This window comes from Erpetoichthys calabaricus, chromosome 3, assembly GCF_900747795.2.
Source record: "Erpetoichthys calabaricus chromosome 3, fErpCal1.3, whole genome shotgun sequence".
Lineage (NCBI taxonomy): Eukaryota > Metazoa > Chordata > Cladistia > Polypteriformes > Polypteridae > Erpetoichthys > Erpetoichthys calabaricus.
In genome coordinates, this window is record NC_041396.2 from 34,215,975 (window position 1) to 34,235,210 (window position 19,236).

The window sequence follows — 19,236 nt, forward strand, 5'->3', positions numbered from 1 at the left end:
GCCATTCGGGAGCCGTAAGAGCCGGCTCTTTAAAGGGAGCCGATCCAAAAGAGCCGAAGCTTTGAAAAGAGCCGGAGTTCCCATCACTACATGTTACGTTTAGCGCTTACGTCAAGCCAATCAGGTTCATCCTTAGGTTCTGCTCCAATCAGAACTCTGCCCTGATCTTCAGCAGCTCCTCCAGTTTCCTCTTTCCGTATATTCAATAAATAAGCTTAGATAAATCAATTAAAGTAAAAGCTACCATAGCGTACTAGTAATTTGGAGTTGACCAGTGACAAATATTGCGATGAGGAGTGGTCAAGTAGTGGCGCTGTGTTTGACGACTTTACTGCACACTGCATATGTGAATGGTGAGTCTGTGATGCCGAGGGCAACAAGAAAGGGACGTTAGAGAGCGTTAAGAAAACCGACAAGCCGTTAAACAGAGGAGGCACAAGCGTGGGCGATTTGCTTCCGGTTCGTGTCATTTATCAGCAATTTGTGAATAACCATTACTTGAGTCTTTTGTACTTTCCTGGGAGATTAATGGAACACACCGCCTTCTTTTAGTAATCCCCACGTAGTTATAGGTGGCTATTCGTGTATCTTGAACATGCTGAAGTTCAGCTATAGTTGAGCTAATGCGTTTACAGAATCAACTGTTACAAATCTCTGCTTATATGTAATAACACCTTTATATAGAAAATATAGTACGGAATTCCAAACAGAACTAAACTAAACTATCTATAAATTCCGTTATCAAGCTGAGAATGATCCAGCTGTCAACAATATGGTACTTTACGTTTATCAGGTATTGTCCCACACTTTTGCTTTCCGTGGTTACCAACTAGTGTGTTAGCTCCAATTCCAATGTGCTTTGAATGTATAAAATATTGAAGATCAGTTTGTTATGATTAGAAATGAGACTGCAAGAGAACCACCTCTTTCAACCTTCGCAAGTATATCCAGTTTTTAATACCTGGAAAAGTTTTGGGATTAAAATGCTCAGAGATCTTTATATAGACAACATATTTACATCTTTTGAACAATTACGTTCAAAATTTAACCTCCCAGCTACACATTTCTTTTACTATCTTCAAATTAGAAATTTTGTTAAACAGAAATTGCCCGATTTCCCCCACCTTGCACCCTCCACAATGCTGGAAAAAATACTGCTCAATTTCGAGGAAACAAACACTATTTCCGCACTATATAAAATCTTAGAGTCCCTACCTTTCAAAGACCCAAGAGGAAATTGGGAAGAAGATCTCTTAATCAATATATCAGAAAAGGAGTGGAAGGTAGCAAAGCAGAGAATTCACTCGAGTTCTATATGCGCAAAGCATAGAATTATTCAACTAAAAATTATATATCGAGCTCATCTGTCTCGCTTAAAACTGTCCAAAATGTTTCCAGGCCAGGATCCAACCTGCGAGCGCTGCAACCAAGCTCCTGCCTCACTGGGTCACATGTTCTGGGCCTGCACCAAACTAACATCATTTTGGACAAAAATTTTTAAGTGCCTCTCAGACAGCCTTAGTATCACAATCCCTCCTAACCCACTAACAGCTGTGTTTGGTGTCCTTCCAGATGGACTGGAATTGGAGAAGGACAAACAAACGGTGATTGCATTCACTACACTCTTGGCACGCAGACTTATTTTGTTAAATTGGAAGAATCCTAATTCTCCTCTTATAAGTCAGTGGGAAACCGATGTTTTATATTATTTGAAATTGGAAAAAATCAAATTTTCAGTTAGAGGATCTGTACAAAATTTTTTCAAAACATGGCAGGATTTAATCAATATTATTTTAGAATAAGAGAAATAACTATTATTGCATTTAACTCCCTTCTCCATCTCTTATTTATATAGATATTTACTTCTCCCCTTCTTTTGTCTAATGTTGCCTTATTAAAAAGCTTAAAGAAATTTTCCTTTAGCTAAGCTCTCCTTCTCAGGGGTGGGGTTTGATTTGTTTTCAAATTTGTTGGGTTATAAATTGATCTGTTTGTATGGAATGATTACAATGAAAATTAATAAAATAAAAATATTAAAAAAAAAAAAAAAATGATAAAAAAAGAAATGAGACTGCTGTAATAGTTTACTTTAAATGAAATGGCTAAGACTTTAAATCACCACTTCTGTCGGTATAGACACGTTTTGCCGTTTAGTGCTTGGCGGTTAGAATATTTTTTTACAACTTGTCACCTGGTTAGTAAATTTGTGATTCCTGTGAACGATCACTTTGCAGTGTTGTTTTTTTTTTATAATTGCCTGCTTTTCCATGACAGCCTCGTCTCATTCAGCAGTGCATTGATGTGCTTTTTAATTGCCCCGCACCTTAAATTTTTGTATTACCATGGAATTCATCAGTTCATTATTTTGGTTCACCAGCCGTACATAGTTACAGTTAACTGCTGCATGAGTATGAATGCTAGATATATTTGCTTTGTAGTGCCCCAAATGCATAGCTTTATGCACATGTGGACAGCTTCATCAAGCAAAATAAGACTTACTAGTTTGGCATAAGCAGGCCAAAAAGTTTGTCTTCAGACATGAATGTCACTCAACATCTGTGCAAATGCAGGGGTCCATTCACCACACAGGTTCATTTTGAAGGCTTCCCTTCTCAGCCACTGATCTGGGTAGGCAGTCACCCACATGAGGTGCTCTTAACACATTACTTTGACCCAATGAAATATTACGTAGTTACTATTGCAAGTATATTGGGAGAAGGGTGCCAAGGACAGAGCTGCCAGGCAAGAGAAAAAGAGGAAGGCCTAAGAGAAGGTTTATGGATGTGGTGAGAGAGGACATGCAAGCGATGGGTGTAACAGAACAAGATGCAGAGGGCAGAAAGGTATGGAAGAAGATGATCCGCTGCGGCAACCCCTAACGGGAGCAGCCGAAAGAAGAAGATTGCAATAAAGCAAAATTAATAAAGCACAGTATAACTACTTATAGCACAAAAATAGGAAATGTATTTCAAAGACACTATGTAGGGTACAGATGATGATGATGATTAGGATGAGTCCCTTCAAGCTTGGGTACATAGCTGCCTAAAATGTTTCTTCAGTCTGTAGAAGTCTTTGTATCTGTCAGTTTATTTCTGTTAGAATGCAGACATCTGTCTAGGTCAGGGGTGTCCGACTGCAGTCCTGGTGGGCCACAGTGGCTGCAGGTTTTCAGTCTAACCCTTTTCCTAAACAGCGAGCAGTTTTCACTGCTAATTAATTCCTTTTCCCTTCATTTTAATATCCCTGTTTTTAAGGATTCAGTCCTCTGAATTGATTTGTTTCTTCATTAAATGGCAGCCAAACAGAAATAAGATTTGAAACGAGCCAACAGATGACCTGCTAAATTGGAACGTCAAACTCCAGCCAATTTCACTCCAACCAGTTTCTTAATGAGAAGCCAATTCTTGCTGTTAATTAAAGCTGTTATTGAATAGCATGACCTATTGCTTCTCTCATTCTGTCACAGCAGACTGTTGATTTTCTGTTTTTTCTAAGACCACTGTCAAAATGTTTTGGTGACCTGAGCAGACCAAACATGACCAAGACCTTCACCTTTATTTATTTTCAGGTTAGCTGGTCATGTGGTGGCTTGTTTTGTGTCTCATTATTGTTTGGCAGCTCATTAAAGAAAAAGAAACAACTAAGGGGTCTGAGTCAAGTTAATTAAAACTAAGACAAAACAAGTTAATCAGCAGCAAAAATGGCTCACTAATTAAGATGATAGTTAAAATGAAAACCTACAACCACTGCAGCCCCCCAGGACCAGAGCTGGACACCCGTGGTCTAGGTAATGGTTTAGACCTTCTTTTTCTTGGTGCAACTTGCATGTTAAACTCCCCTCTCTTTATGTGACGTTAAAGTGATTACATGCTGTAAATTTCTGATAATTCTAAAACCACTGTTATGTTTACTTGAAGGGGCGGCATGGTAGCACAGTGGTAGCGCTGCTGCCTCGCAGTTAGGAGCCCTGGGTTCACTTCCCGAGTCCTCCCTGCGTGGAGTTTGCATGTTCTCCCCGTGTCTGCGTGGGTTTCCTTCGGGTGCTCCGGTTTCCTCCCACAGTCCAAAGACATGCAGGTTAGGTGCATTGGCGATCCTAAATTGTCCCTAGTGTGTGCTTGGTGTTTGTGTGTGCACGCCCTGCGGTGGGCTGGCGCCCTGCCCGGGGTTTGTTTCCTGCCTTACACCCTGTGTTGGCTGGGATTGGCTCCAGCAGACCCCCTTGACCCTGTAGTAAGGATTTGGTGGGTTGGATAATGGATGGATGGATGTTTACTTGACAAAATTGTGCTCTTTTCCCAGGCTGATGCCCATGATAATCTAACTGCCCAGACTGATGAAAAAGGTTCCTCTTTGCACAGTCCAAAATACAGTATCTCTAGCCATCTGTTTTTAAAACCTCTCTGAAAAATTGATAAAAAAGATACTATAATAATTTTTAATTCATTACATTTATATAGCGCTTACTAGGTACAAATGAGTAAAAATTCAGAGTTTAAATTAATACTTGCTTAAATATCGGGTGAAAGATGCAAAATATCATATTTCAACACAAGAGGTAATTTCAGTACTTTAACAATTCAGTGTGCTTTGTTTATAAACCAATATTCCAGGTTTTGCTGAATACAGCTGGTTAATTGGTATTAGTTTTATTGGGGTATGATCTCAGAAGTATGATTCAGTTCAAATATGTTATTTGAACATTTACTAAGGAAGTCTTCAGTATGACTAATTTCTGTTTCCATGCAATCTGTGTAAGCCAGGCTTTCTTTGAGACTGTGCCCTGTGATAAACTGGAATTCCCCCCAGGAGTGTTTCTTGCTTTGTTCCAGTTGCTACTTCACTGAGTTTTGGGGATGTCCCAGAGTAATACAGGAATGGAGTTTATTCTTCTCTAGCCTAAATTGAACACCACTTTGGCACAATAAAAAAGCAATGCCCCTAATAAATATACAGAGTATACTATAAATGTACTTATTTGTTTTAGTATTGTCATTATGTGTGTGTATAACACTTGAGGTTTTAATACATAGTAACTTTACTAGTAGCCATTGAAGATAACCTTAAAATATTTGTAGCAAGCATGGTATAATTAGAACTTTATGTTGCATGTTTTTTAAGGAATATGTCAGGTTTGTCATACTGTTTATTCATTATTTTGGACTGCCTTGGTACGTATGAGTCTATTTTACAATCCATATGTTGGCACTCATGATATGTTAAGAAATGTTTCTACTGTTAAGTTAATATTGCAAAAATCCCAAAAGATGTTTCAATAAAATTAGCACAGTTTTATTATTCTAGCTTTAATAGAGCATGAGTCAAACAGAACAAACTAATATCCATGTAACAGCTACAGCTGAGGAAATTTGCTTTCTACTTATTAAAAATTGATGTAAGTGATAATACATAACCACTGATGATAGTTTTAAATTAATGCTGGGCATTATTATTTATGTTAATATTGCATATAACAGACAAAATAGCTTAAATTGGCACTTTCAAATCTTGTTTTGGGTTGTTACTACCAGCTTTTGAAAGAAATGAGCACTGTATTTCAAATGAAAACATCTCTCCATCAAACAATCAGTGTAATCCAGTTAGGGACCAGAGCTTGCATCCAGTGTTGCTGGAGAAAGTTACAAACCAACCTTGGGTGGGTATCTGTTAACTAAAAAACTACCTTAATGTTAATGTGTACATCCAAAGTGTGTAGATTTTTTTTCTTTTTCAAATGAGACAGATTAATAAGATGGAGCAAAAAGGTAATGCAGAGGAAACAGAAAGATGCATTTGCAGATTGCCATTGGGCAGCATGGTGTTTTTGGCATGGAACTTACTATATCTTAAATCAAAAAGTAGTTGGATGTGTTAGCACATAAATGCGCATGCTTACTTTGCTTGACACTAATGTAAGAAGTGAACTCCCATTAGTGTGACGCCCTTTCTCTCCATTGCTGATTAATATGATAAAATACTGCTTGTATGTACTGGAATGACTTTAGAAGTATTTGGACATTGTTTAGCAATCATCACCAGGCAGTTTATGAATTTGCAATGTAGTTTCCTGTATATCTGTAAAACCCTAAAACAACTTCTCTTTCTGTTTTGTTTTTCTTCTTTTCATTACAGTAATTCCTCGCTACTTCGCGGTTCACTTTTCGCGGATTCACGACTTCGCGGTTTTTTAAACATAGTACATGTAGTAGTATTTCCTAGTCTAAGAACAACAAAACAAGTTTGGTGACTAAGTGCGTTGTAACACGGGCTGTGATTGTTACATGGGAGGGAGACGACAAATCACAGCTTCCCGCTTTCTAATCGGGCCTGTGATTGGTGCTTTGACTGATGCCTAGATCCCACAGTATCTCTGTGGTGTTATGGGTCCACAGCTCTTCCAGCAAAGGCCGTTTTGTTTTAAATAAATAATCGCCGCGCTCGCGGCTTAGCGAGGGGGCGTGGTAGCTGTAGCGAGCCGCAGGGCGATCTGCAGTGTGGGCGTTTCTCACCTAAGTGCACAGGTGGGAAACTGCCCACATCCATGATTGTTCCTGTGGCTAATGGGCTGCAGCTGCCATGTCCTCCCCGCATATATAGAGAAGCGCGAGCCGGTTAAGGGGAGAGGAGAAGTAAAAGAGGAAAAGGAAAGATGAAACGGAGGAGGCAGGAAGCAGGAGAGAGAGAGAGAGAGAGAGAGAGAGTGAGTGTGTGTGTGTGTGTGTGTGTGTGTGTGTGTGTGTGTGTGTGTGTGTGAGTCGGTGCGAGCGAGCGAGCGCAGGCTCATGTGCAGCTGTACAGGTAGCTTGGGTGTATGGCCGACACCCGAGGAGTAGCAGCAGTGGTCGCTCTCGCAGAATATTCTGAAGGGCAAGAGTGACCGGAAGGTGGATGACCGGTGAGGCGAGCCAAACAGCTGTAGCAGGACAGCGTAGAGAAGGTCAGCTGCATTAAGAGCGTCTCGCCTGTTGCAGAGCCCGCATGGGAGAAGCAGGTCAGATGCTGACGCTGTTTTTAAAGACTGCTTTCTGTTGACGTTTTAACCTCGTGTTAAAGGATTGTTATTCTTGTGTATTTTAAACCTCCACTTCACAACTGTTTTAAGGATTATTTATTTAAAGATTTATTGAATGCTCTACTGCACTTTGGACAACTGTTTTGATTCTTTTAATAAAAGCGGTTTACTTTACACTGTGCTGTGTGTGAAAAAGAAGCAGCGGCAGCAACTGCCGATCACAATGTTTTTACTGCGCAGCATATTCATCACCATTATCACGTCATATATAGCTACGTGTACTTCGCTATACAGTAAGTGTAAACTTATCTACCAATTTCATATTGCTTAGCAGTTGTCCCTGTTATTAATAGAGTAAAGGGTGGGTTGTAAACAATACAGGGAGGGTTTAAAAACGTCCAAATACACGTTCAATAATTAAATAAATATGGTGTCCCTACTTCGCGGAAATTCAGTTATCGCGGTCGGCCTTGGAACCTATCTCCCGCGATAAGTGAGGGATTACTGTATATGCATCATAGTGCTGGGCGGTATACCGGTTCATACCGAAAACCGTTTTTTATTTTTTTTATGATATGGATTTTTCTTATACCGCAACACCGGTTTAAATTGCCTAAACGACGTTCAGAACGTGGCACAGCGGGAAACTGTTCAAGTAGGGACCTTTTTCACTGCTACACCGCTAAACACAGATTTGTTGCACTAAGGCTCTTTTTCACTGCTACACCACTAAATAGTGGGCGGTAGCATAGGTATGCCGCGCGGTGAAAATGGACAGAGAGCATTCCGAAACTGAACTAAAAGTTGAACATAATGAACAGAAGAACTTTTGCCGAAAAAAAGGAGTCACGTCCGTCGCCTGGAGATACTTTAGTTTTAAAAGGTCAGATGTGTAAATACTGTTTCTATACTACTGGATAATACTGCAAGCCAAGTTGTACTTGTTTTTGTACTTGCTAGTGTATGTTTTGCTTGTATTCATCCTGTGCTGGCGACTCGTTCAGAGATGGGCGCAACTCTGAATGGATGGCATAATTAAACATGTATAACGAAGATATTTTTAAAGTTCTGAACACTCCGTCGGCTAAGTTAATAACTAGTTTTAATTTCACAAAGACGTTTATCGTGTGGTGATTGGTAATGTGGAGAAACAAAAAGGAAAGATAGGAAATGGGGTTTTGGTAGAGAGCAGGAATATCATGAAGTGAATAGATTCTGTGCGGTGATTGCTGCAGGCGTTTGCTCTTAGTGCGGAGGAAGTCAGTTTAAGAAGCGTAGTGATTAACGACTGGGTCGGGGAACACTTAACACAAAGTATTTGATGTGCTGCATTTTTAATTTGGTGAATACTGTGTAATGCACTTGGGCTTGAAGCTTTGAAGTAATGGTGCAACTATCAGTAATACTATTATGTATTTTATTGTTATTATTTATTAGTTTAAATATTATGCAGTTTAATGATGGCATAATTGTTTAAAAAGTCACTTTAACGTGTCAGTGGACAGAGATTGTTAACATTAACAGAAAGTGTAGTTGGTTTACAAAAAATATTTACTATTTATTCCTTTTCTAAGACGTGTTCAGTGCAATCCAACTTTTGGCAAACACCTCTGGATATTTTACTAAGTCTAAATGCCTCTTTGGATGGTTGAAAATATGTTGTCAAAATCATAGTTTAAGCTTTTGCAAAATTTGTTCAATTAAAGGTTCAATATTTTGACTGCATCTGTCATGCAATGTGCTTCCTTCTCTTTAGTGCCACCCCCTTGAAAACTAGCACTTTATGAGGCCATGCAAACCTGGATTAATACTTGTGTGCACATTAAAATGTCTTTTTGTATGATGTACAATTCTCATAACAGTCTAATAGGTTATTCTTAGCCAGTCTACTGCAGTAATTGCAGTGGAAAATGTGGTTAACATCCACTCATGCATGGGGAAAAAAATACCGTCTAATACCGTGAAACCGGCAGAATTTAGAAAAATACCGTGATATAGAATTTTGGTCATACCGCCCACGTCTAATGTATCATATTGGGCTTTATTTTGAGTATTTAATTTTGATGAACAATTTTAAAACTTACTTGTCCAGTTGTGTGATCTTATGTTACTGTTCACCAGGTTGTGTTCAGATGTGAACATGTTACTTATTTCTTTTAGACAGTGTTGAAGTCATTCAGTCTTCTCGTGTAGTTTAGATTTTAAACCAAATTATTTTTGATGGTGATTTTAATGCTATGACTTTGGTTTTAGGACTTTGCAAAACATTTATTTTAGTCTGTATCCTGTAGCTCCTGCCAGGCTCCCTCAAATCTGTGGATTAGAATGTGTGCACTTCCACCTATTTCCTTCCTGTAGCTGTTGTATAAACTGAGTGAAAATGTAAGCATGTTTTATGTATTTCTGTTAAATAAAACACAAATATATGATGTCCACACATTGTGCAAGTGTGGTACATAAAAGAAGGGGACAGGTGGGTAAGCACAAAACATAATTAGTTGTTTTGCCCTTGTCTAGCATTGAAAAAATTTAATGGTTGTGCATACTTCAAATGAGGCCAAAGCCATTAGTAACTTCCTATACTAATTTTATCCAGCCTTCTTCGTTTTTATTTCATTTGAATTCTTTATATTGGCTTATTTCAGACAAGCAAAATGGTAATACACATTGTTTTATATTGAAATTTGTTAACCTCATCTTGACACAGTTGATTTCCAAAACTAGCAAGCTTCTTTGGCTTTGCCAGTTGTTAAGAGGGACATTTATATGCAAAGAAGTCAATAATTTTCATATATACAAAGGAATTAAGTAGTGTGTATATATATTATTTATGTTCATATAGTGAGATAACAGTCGTAAGTCTTCCATTTCGTAAAAACATCACCAAGTAGGTAAAAGGGTATAACAGAGTAAATGGCACCTTTATTAAATTATAGAAAGGGATAAAATAAGGGAGGACACAAAATACAAATAAAAAGGATACAAAGAATCAAACCTACTGCTGCCACTCTACAACTAACTAAACAGTTTTTGCCCCTTGTCTATAAGGTTGGGGGTCTTGTCCATTTTTCCAACTTTTTTTTGAAACTCTCTATTGGTTCCTGTTGTCTCTGACCCACAGAATCTTTTAGTTGTCCTTCAAAAGATCAGGGGCTTCATGTATAATGCCATGCTAAGAATTCACACTAAAACATGGCGTATGGACAAAACTAGAAATGTACAAAAAAAAAAAATTTAGGTGCATAAAACTGTGTGTAAGCAAAGTTCTATGCACTTTCCCTTTATAAATCCCAGTCAATACGAATTTTAACACACATGTATGTGCCTATAGCCCACCCTGACTCCTCCTAGAAGTTTGCCTATTTGAATATGAAAATCATTATAAAATAGCTCTTCTGTTTGGTATTTTGTTAAAAAGTAACAAAAGGAAATTGATGGAGTGGCACAGCATGGCGGAGGTACTCAAGTGTTCAAGTTCAGAAAGTCAAACAGTTCCAGAAAAAAAAAAGAAACGGTCAGATATCAAAGTCGACGTAAAAAAGTGAGTCACAGCCCACCATCTGTGTATGAACACCACTGGAGGAGATAGTGGAATTCCGGGGCTCACACTGTTTGAGCAGCGTGCTGCTACAAATATTAGCGACACATTTATGTTATAACCAGTATTTTAGCACTGCCCAAGCCTAAGAATGGAGGTAATTATAACCTCACTTTTGTTCAGTCAGTGGGTTGGCAAGCAGGGTGAGAAGCCACGTCTTCAGTGGATACCCATTGTCACCTAAGTAATCGTGTTGTAGTTACATCATACAGATAACTTACAATTTTGACCAAAGGGGTAATATTAAATATCTTATCTTACTAAGAAGACGGCCATCATACACAACACTATTTTCAAGTTTGCTCCCAACACTGCTATTTCTCAGAATGAATGAATCATGAGTTGAGCCAGGCTATCTCGCCATAAAAATAAAGAGACACATTTTTGCATCACAGATAATTTTCACATTAATACAGTAGAAATGCTTTCTATTTGCATAAATTATTCTCTGAAGGCTCCTTTATAGCAATATGCATGCTGTCAACCACTCAGATTACATTTAAAAAAAACCAGACATTGATGCGAATTGCACTTTGATGTTTGCCTGTTCAGCCACAGTGTAAGGAAATCTTGTATATCTGGATGACAAGTGGATAATACCATCTCATACAGCTGGCATGGCTCAACTCCATGATGACTAAGAAATAACCGATTGCTCAGCCAGGTCACTTTAAAAAGCCCCTGTGGCTAAAAACCTGAGGGTGGACAGAACTTGCAAAGGGACAGGTAGAGCACAGTTCCTTAAAGTCTGCCTTTGTAAAGCCCCAATTCAGCCCACAGCTCCAAGAGGATCGCTCTTGGAAATCTAAATTGACTTAGAAGCCAGTCATCATCATGGGACAATAAATCAGTATTATCTCTAAATACGTGCTCTCTTCTAATTCTTCCATTTGTGATGCCTTCTAACAACACTACAGCAGGTATGGTAGATTCTGTGCGCCATTATATCGATACAGATAAATTACAATCAAGTCCCTTAAATTTGTAAATAATATACAATTAGTTTTGGTGTATTTAATAAAGCCTGCATCATGGATGCAATTTTAGAAAAGGGCAACCACACAGGAACCGTTGCACTGTTTTGACTCTGGGTGCCACCTGTTTGAAAAACCCAGCAGAAACGTGCATACATATGGTCTGAAGCTGCCATAAAAAATGTGTGCTGCGATGTGAGTGTGGAAACGGGTGTACACAACATTTTTGTGCATATGCACCGTTTAAACATACAGCCCCTGGTCTCAAATGCAGCTTCCCAGCTACCTTTTTTAGAGGTATATCACAATCACATAGCTTTCCTTCTTGGACCATGGACACTCTAGCAGCCCACATAGTGTTTTCACTCCTTCCCAGGTTTTAGTCTATTTCTAGCCATAAGGCTAGGCATCTCTCCTACCTGTTGATTGCCTGATTTGTAGGTCCTTGCCAGAGCATTAAATGATTCCTTTTGGGCAGCACATCTTTCCTGCCTGATGCTCTTCTGGATGTTGCAGCTGAAATGCAGCAAGAATGCAGTAAATTGCAACCCAAAGGCTTCCACAAATTAATATACTTAGGACTTCTGCTACATTTTTCTTTTCTGTAGGCTTTCTGTGGGAGTTAACAATTCCTTGTGTAACCCTGGTTCTTTTTTTCCCCTGGCTCCTCCAATAGTCTTGCAGTGGCAGACGTGATTCACGATAACCATGAGTCTTGCATTAAAAGGTGTATAGTGAATAGTGGTTAAATTGTGCACTGCAAAGATTTCACCCACAAGACTTCTTCCTAAAACACATATTACCTGTTTCTCCAGTACATGCATTTTAAACAGCTGCTGGGGCTTCAAGGAAAGAGCAAAATATACTGAACAAAAGACTTGACAATGAGAGTAAATAAAAAGCTAAAATTGCTGATACATTTTGAGGAGATCAGTAGCATAAGGTAATTGAAGCTTAATAATTAATGTGCACTTTGTAATGATCACTATAACTGGGAGACAGACAGACAGACACCACACGCATGTAGAGCACTGCAGCTAATGAGCTCAATGTGTTTGCGAAGTGCCTCTACTACAATACCTGTCATTTTAATTATTTCATCACTATTTGACATAACAACAGGAAACAGAGTTTAGATAAGCATTATAGTCTACGGATATACAATTGTTGGAATTGCATCTAGGATTTTTGTATCGAGCAGGGTGTTATCATACAAAGGTGGAATAGAAGGTTGTGATGGTGAATCATGTAGCCCTGCAGATGTTAAAAGGAAGTGAGCCAAATACAGTGGCATGCAAAATGTCTGTTACTGTGAATAGGTAAGTAAGCAGAAGATGAACTGATCACCAGAGGGCATAAAGTTAAATTTCTTTTCAATACTTTATGCAAGATAGTTGTTTTTGTTTTGTACAATTGTACAGTGAAAAAGGGAAAGGAACACCGTGCAAAGGTTTGGCCACCCCAAGATATCTGAGGTCTCAGATAACTTTTTGCAAAGTCTTAGACCTTAATTAACTCTTTAGGGCAATTACTTGTTCACAGTCATCGTTAGGAAACCCCAAGTGATACAAATGGCACAGCTATTTAAATTCTCTGACTCCTCAAACCTTGTTCCAACAATTAGCTGACATGGATTCCTCAAAGCAGCTGTGTAGCACTTTGAAAAATAAAATAGTGCTTACAAAGCAGGAGAAAGCTACAAGAAGATCGCAAAGGGTTTTCAGGTAGCTGTTTCCCCTGTTCGTAATGTTATTAATAAATGGTGGTTAACAGGAATGGTGGAGGTTAAATTGAGGTCTAGAAGACCAAGAAAACTTGCTGAAAGAACTACTCATTGGATTGAAAGAAAGGCAAATAAACCCCACCGACCCTACAGTTTGACTGCAAAGTACCTTCAGGAAGATTCAGCAGGCACTGTTCTACTGTGCCCCAAGATTTGAAACAAATATGACCTTCATGGTAGAGCCAGCGGAAGAAAATGTTTCCTGCACCCTAACCGCAAAATTCAGTGCCTGAAGTTGGCAAATGAACATCAAAACATGCCTGGATGCATTTTGCAAGCAAGCAAGGACTGATGAAGACTAAATAGAACTTTTTGGCCACAATATGCATAGGAAAGTTTTGATAATAAAGGGTATTGAATTCAAGAGAAAGGACACTTATCCAACTATTAAGCATGGGGTGGATCGATCAGGCTTTGGGCTTATGTTACAGCCACTGGCACAGGGGACATGTCATTGGTAGAGGGAAGAATGGATCCAAATAAATACCAGCAAATTCCAGGAGCCAACATCACCCCATATGTAAAAAAGTTGAAGTTCAAGAGGATGGGTCAGCACCCTCCTCTCGTTCTGGAGTGGAACTGCTTACCTCACCAGAGCCAGGAATAGCTCTTTAAATTTGACTTTAGAGTCATGAATAGTTACGGTGTCAGTAAAATTTAAAAGTTGTTCCTGTGTTCACTTTTGTTTTCTCCCTTTTTTTCATATTCATTTTACATTATTGAGTGACCATAAATTGGCCTGGAAAGCACAGTGGATGGAAGTGTATGTAAATATACCCAATGCTAGTCTGATGTCCTGTGTAGTATTGGTTCCTGTCTTGCACTCTTGTAAACTTGTAATGCTAAAAAGTAGGTTAAAGTCATAGGTTAATTGTGTATACAAAGTATAAAAGTTTAGCATTCCATCCCTGGACCGTAATTCAGTGTCCGGTGACAGATCATATCCCAAAAACCAAGCTGGTAACTAACCGTAGATGGGATGCCAGTTGATCACAGCATATTGAAGTGCACAAACACACCAACACTTATTTGTATGAGGTTAAATTAAACACATCAGTTGTCATTAGCATGTACATCTCAGAAATATGTAAGAAAAATCAGGTTATCTGCACAGAATACAAATTACATGCATAAATAAACCAAATGATGCCTGAGCTAAAATTCAAATCTGGTTTCCTGGAGTGAGCCAACCAAGCATTCATGTAATCTCAAAGTCTAAATTGTTTCAGTTGCTTCCATTCCATAAATGAATTGATTTCCCTTATTAATCAGAGTCCTTCCAAAATATTACCATCTGTTAACAAAAAGTTTATTTACTTACTTCTAGCAGTCATGCAGAAAAGTGGTAATCTTCTTCAGTCTGCCCTTAATATCTCCACTACCTTTCATGTGATGAACCTGTCTTCTGCAAGGTGTTTCCTTAACAGGTGATGGGAGTGGGATTGGGGTCAAGCATCACGGTGTGTTTGTAATTTAGCATTGTGAAAGGTAGCGTCTTTATGATCTGTTTCCATTATAGTAATAAGTAACTTAAAACAATGTGCATAAGACAGTCTTCCCAAATGTACCATAGCAATCCTTTGCACATGGTGGAGATGTAGACTCAGGTTATTTTCTAGTTGCAAGGATCCTCCCCAAGAACCATGATATTGGCATAAAAATTAAGCGATATGAAAATGTTAATGTTCAACCTGACAAGAACGAACTAGACAGTTTACAATTCAAAACTGAATCTGTAGTTTAAATGGAATATCATGAGGCTAACATTGATTAACCTGACAGCAATAAGGACCCCATGGTAAACTGCAAGCAATTGGAAAATCTGGACCCTTTGACTTTATTTAAACAGAATTTTCTAAAACTTTTAAACTCTAAATCCCATTTTAAACACACTCTTGTGTATATTTTTAAAAGACAGCTATAGATTGATTTTAAGTTCAGTATCTTTACTGATGTGAACCTTGTATCTTTTAGATCATTGGTTTAGAATCTCAAACAGATTGTTACAAATACTTTTTTTGTAATTTATTAGACTTGGAGTAAATTGGGTGTGAGTGGACAAACAGCCTGATAAAGGGAAACACTTATTGATTATTCTTGTAATCCTTGTCAATTTGACATGAAGCGAGGCCTTTTAAATTTGAGATATATGATGCACAGAAGAAATTAGAAGAGAAGAGTAAGGAAAGCAGAGAAGGGAACAACACAAGAAAAAAAAAGAAACCAAAGAAATTGGCAAGACTCTCTGTAGACTGAACAACAATCTGAAACAGCTGTGCACCTAGACTTGGAAAAGACTGATCTTCCTTCCATCATCTTTGTTTGCATAAGTGTTTTTAATAAATCTCTTTTTCAGATTCACTTCCTAAACTATTAAGACTCTTTTGAAATAGTTTTCCCTCTTTTACTACAATCAGTTTTAATGTGTTTTGATTCATTTTGCTTCATATTAATATTGATTTTAAAGCTGTTTGATCGAATCAAGATTTATCGCTAAGAGCACTTTGTGTGCATGATTGTCATATTCACACGGGCTAGCAGCTGAGAAAAGACGTCTTCAATAGAAAGAAGTGCAGTGAGTGGGCCCTACTTTGGTGATTGGCACAGGTGTAGCTCAGGTCTGAAGACAACCGTTTGGTCTGCTTGTGCATAGCTAGTAAGCGTCTTAGCTTGAGACAGCTGTCCACTTGCAGGTAAGGCTGTACATGTGGGATACTATAAAGCAGATACCTAACATTAATTTAAACAATATAGTTAATGGTAACTATAGTGTAGGTGAACCAAAATGATGAATATAGGAATCTCCATGGTAATCCTGTATATTCAAGATATAGTGATAAGTACACCTGGTGTGGGTGATTACCCTATTCACACAGGGGTTAGCAGCTGAGGGGGGGATACCTCCAATAAAAAACAGTGCAGTGAGTGGCACCTGCTTTTGAGATTGGTGCAGGCCTGCCTTAACCGTTTGGTCTGCTTATGTTGAGCTAGTAAGTCTCTGCTTAAAGCAGCTATCTTTGTGCAGATAAGACTGTACATGTGGGGCACTATAAAACAGCTATATTAAGGCAAAATTCCATAACAACAAAACATACCCCCTTGATGAAATAGGAGAAAGACGGAGGCTATGGATTCATTTTGTTAGTTGATAGCCTTGCTATTAGGGATCTCCTCCCAGTGCAGACAAGCCTATACAGCAGCATCTGACATATCGTGGCAGAGAGTACTGCTAATATATATACACATTATATGGAGCATAAAGAGCCAAATGAGGCTACAAAATCCTTAAAATTGACTGTGATTTTCTTTTCTCCTTAAGTACAGTATAAAAATAAAATGCTGCATATTAGCAAAAGAGCTTCTCTTACTTTAGGTGTTTTATCTCAAATGGTAGTGTAAATTGCATCCTGGTAAAATTCAAAAATGTTTGAGGAAAACCCCATTACAAAGTTTGATTTGCATGATTCATATTTAAACACAGTATTAGATCACAAGGTGATTATAGATAAATAGTAACAAAGAACATAAAGTCCTAAGAACATAAAGCAAGAACTGGATCTATGAGGGACCATACCACCTAAGATTTTATTTAATAAAATAATGGGGTTAACAGCCATTAATGCATTTTACCTTGTACCTGACCCAAGCACCGATAATAATTCACACAAAAGAAAACTGTGAATAATACTTTTTTTTTTTCCAGGTGTAATGTTTCAGTACAGAGTGAAGATGGTATAAAATAGAAGGCTTATGTTGTGCAGAAGTGTCACTTTTGGTGTGAATTTGTGGTTAGTGTAGTTACCCCTGACTAAGTAGGCAGAAGTGTGTTTTGCAATATAGTAAGTCAGTACATCTGTTATGTCCTTTCATCTGCTGCTTGTCCGTTCATACATTATACAACAGAAGAGTGAACATTTTGTGGAAATTTGCTTAGCAGGGACACATTTTGCCGAGGCAAATGAAAGTGCTAAACATCATGGTACTGGGTTTTGCATTTTGATTGACCAGGCCTAATTGCTTGGTTATGGCAAATGTGTTGTGAGATTTTCAGGTAAGGAATACAGAAGCTACAAGGTAAGATAGATAAGCTCACTAATAGCACTAAAAGAATGGTTATGTGTTATACAGTATGTCAAATAACACCACAAAACAATAATGGCCCTATAAACCAATAAATACGAAATACTATAACATCAGTTTTTGATTTAGAGCTTTACTTTACACATGATCTCATCCTGTAAGTACTCACCAAGTGCAAGGGTCTGTTTATGTACCAGTGTATGCATGTATTGTACCCTGTCTGAATAGGCCTACTCTGTCTTACTGTAAAGGATTCTGAGATGCCTTTTTTAATGGATTGACTCAAGGGTTTCTTTCATTTGGTATAATAGATTGACATTATTGCCTTTAAGGATGTAATTTTATCTTTAGTACACACAGCACTCTAGTAGTGCACCATATAGTTAAGTATTATTGTACCATAAAGACTGTTTAGGAAAATATAGAATTGCAATATTCTGTTTTCACTAATTTAATAATTATGTTCTGAGATTTTGTCGTTAAAGAAGACTCCCTGATCATGATGCTGGAGAATCACAATGTAGTGTATGTGTATTGGCGCATGCAAGTAACAATTTCACATAAGGCATAAATCTATAAAACTAAACTATCTGAAAAAAGGGAATTAATTTCAATATAATGCATACTTGAATTGCAGTACTTAATTACCATATTGTAAAACAAAGGTTGCAGTAGTTTTCATATTGTGGCCCGAGTGTTTGGACATTTTATCATCGGGTAATTACTAATAATAATATTTACAAACAGTTGCTTTGGTTTCCATGCTTTTTATATTCCATTACATATGAGAGTTACTGTACTGAGTGTGCCATCATGTTCTCTGTAAGGAAGTGGGTTTTACTGCTCTCTTTCAAAGAGGAAAGAACAGTGTCATAGTTTATTTATAGCATTCTGTTGCAGAAACTAGTACACTCCATACAGGCCTATACTTTATTTATATAAATTAAAACTAAATTTGTAAAAATACTAAATAGATTATACTAATGCCACTTGAGTGTGAGGTTAATTTGGGAAACTATTTGCTTAATTCTATTTTATGTTCTCTCTTAATTATGGTGCATCTTGTGTGTGTGTTACCGTACTGAACCACTTCATTAATTTATATATGTACTCACTAGCCTCCTTAAGAACATGAGGATAAATATTATCTGGTCCTGGTGATTTGTTTGATTTCAGTTTATTTAATCTGAGCAGCACTTCTCCCTCTACAATTTCCAAATCCCTTAGTACCTCCTTAGTAGTCCCTGTTACCTCTGGGAGGTTATCCACTTGCTCACTTGTAAACACCTCAGAAAAGTGTAAGTTTAGAGCATCCACTATTTCACTGTATCTTTTAATTCCCCGTTACTATTTCTGGTGCACTTTATCTCCTCCTTGACTGTTCTTTTACTACTAAAATACTGAAAGAATCTCTTAAGGTCGTCTTTCGCCTTATCTGCTATATTCCTCTCCAACTTTCTTTTAGCCTCCCTGATATCCTTCTTAATGGTTGCCCTCATGTTCTCATATGCTCTACGATTCACTTTGTACTCATTAGTCTTATATGCCTTTATAAAGCAGTTTTTTCTTTTGCAACTTCTTTTTTAAATCTTTTTTAATCCACCGTGGAGTTTTTTTTTAGTTTCCTATTAATTCCAAATTTAGGTATGTATCTGTCCTGCATTACATGTAAAACATTTTAAACCTGTTCCACTGCTCCTCGACTGTCCTCACACTTAACAGCTTATCCCAGTGTATCCTACTTAGACATTGTCGCATCTGCTCAAAATTAGCCCTACCAAAGTACAAC

General features: G+C 37.9%; 2 protein-coding genes across 2 annotated transcripts in view; both read left to right on the forward strand.

Annotated features, from left to right (window-relative positions):
- Positions 1 to 19,236, forward strand: part of LOC114647906 (C4b-binding protein alpha chain-like) — a 522,597-nt gene that overhangs the window by 324,998 nt on the left and 178,363 nt on the right. The window lies entirely within an intron of this gene.
- LOC114644297 (complement component receptor 1-like protein) overlaps positions 158 to 19,236 on the forward strand; it is a 109,154-nt gene continuing 90,075 nt past the window's right edge. The window contains exon 1 of the mRNA XM_051924815.1: positions 158 to 353. Within this exon, the coding sequence (XP_051780775.1) occupies positions 290 to 353 (64 nt within the window). The 5' untranslated portion in view covers positions 158 to 289. The remainder of the gene's footprint in view (positions 354 to 19,236) is intronic.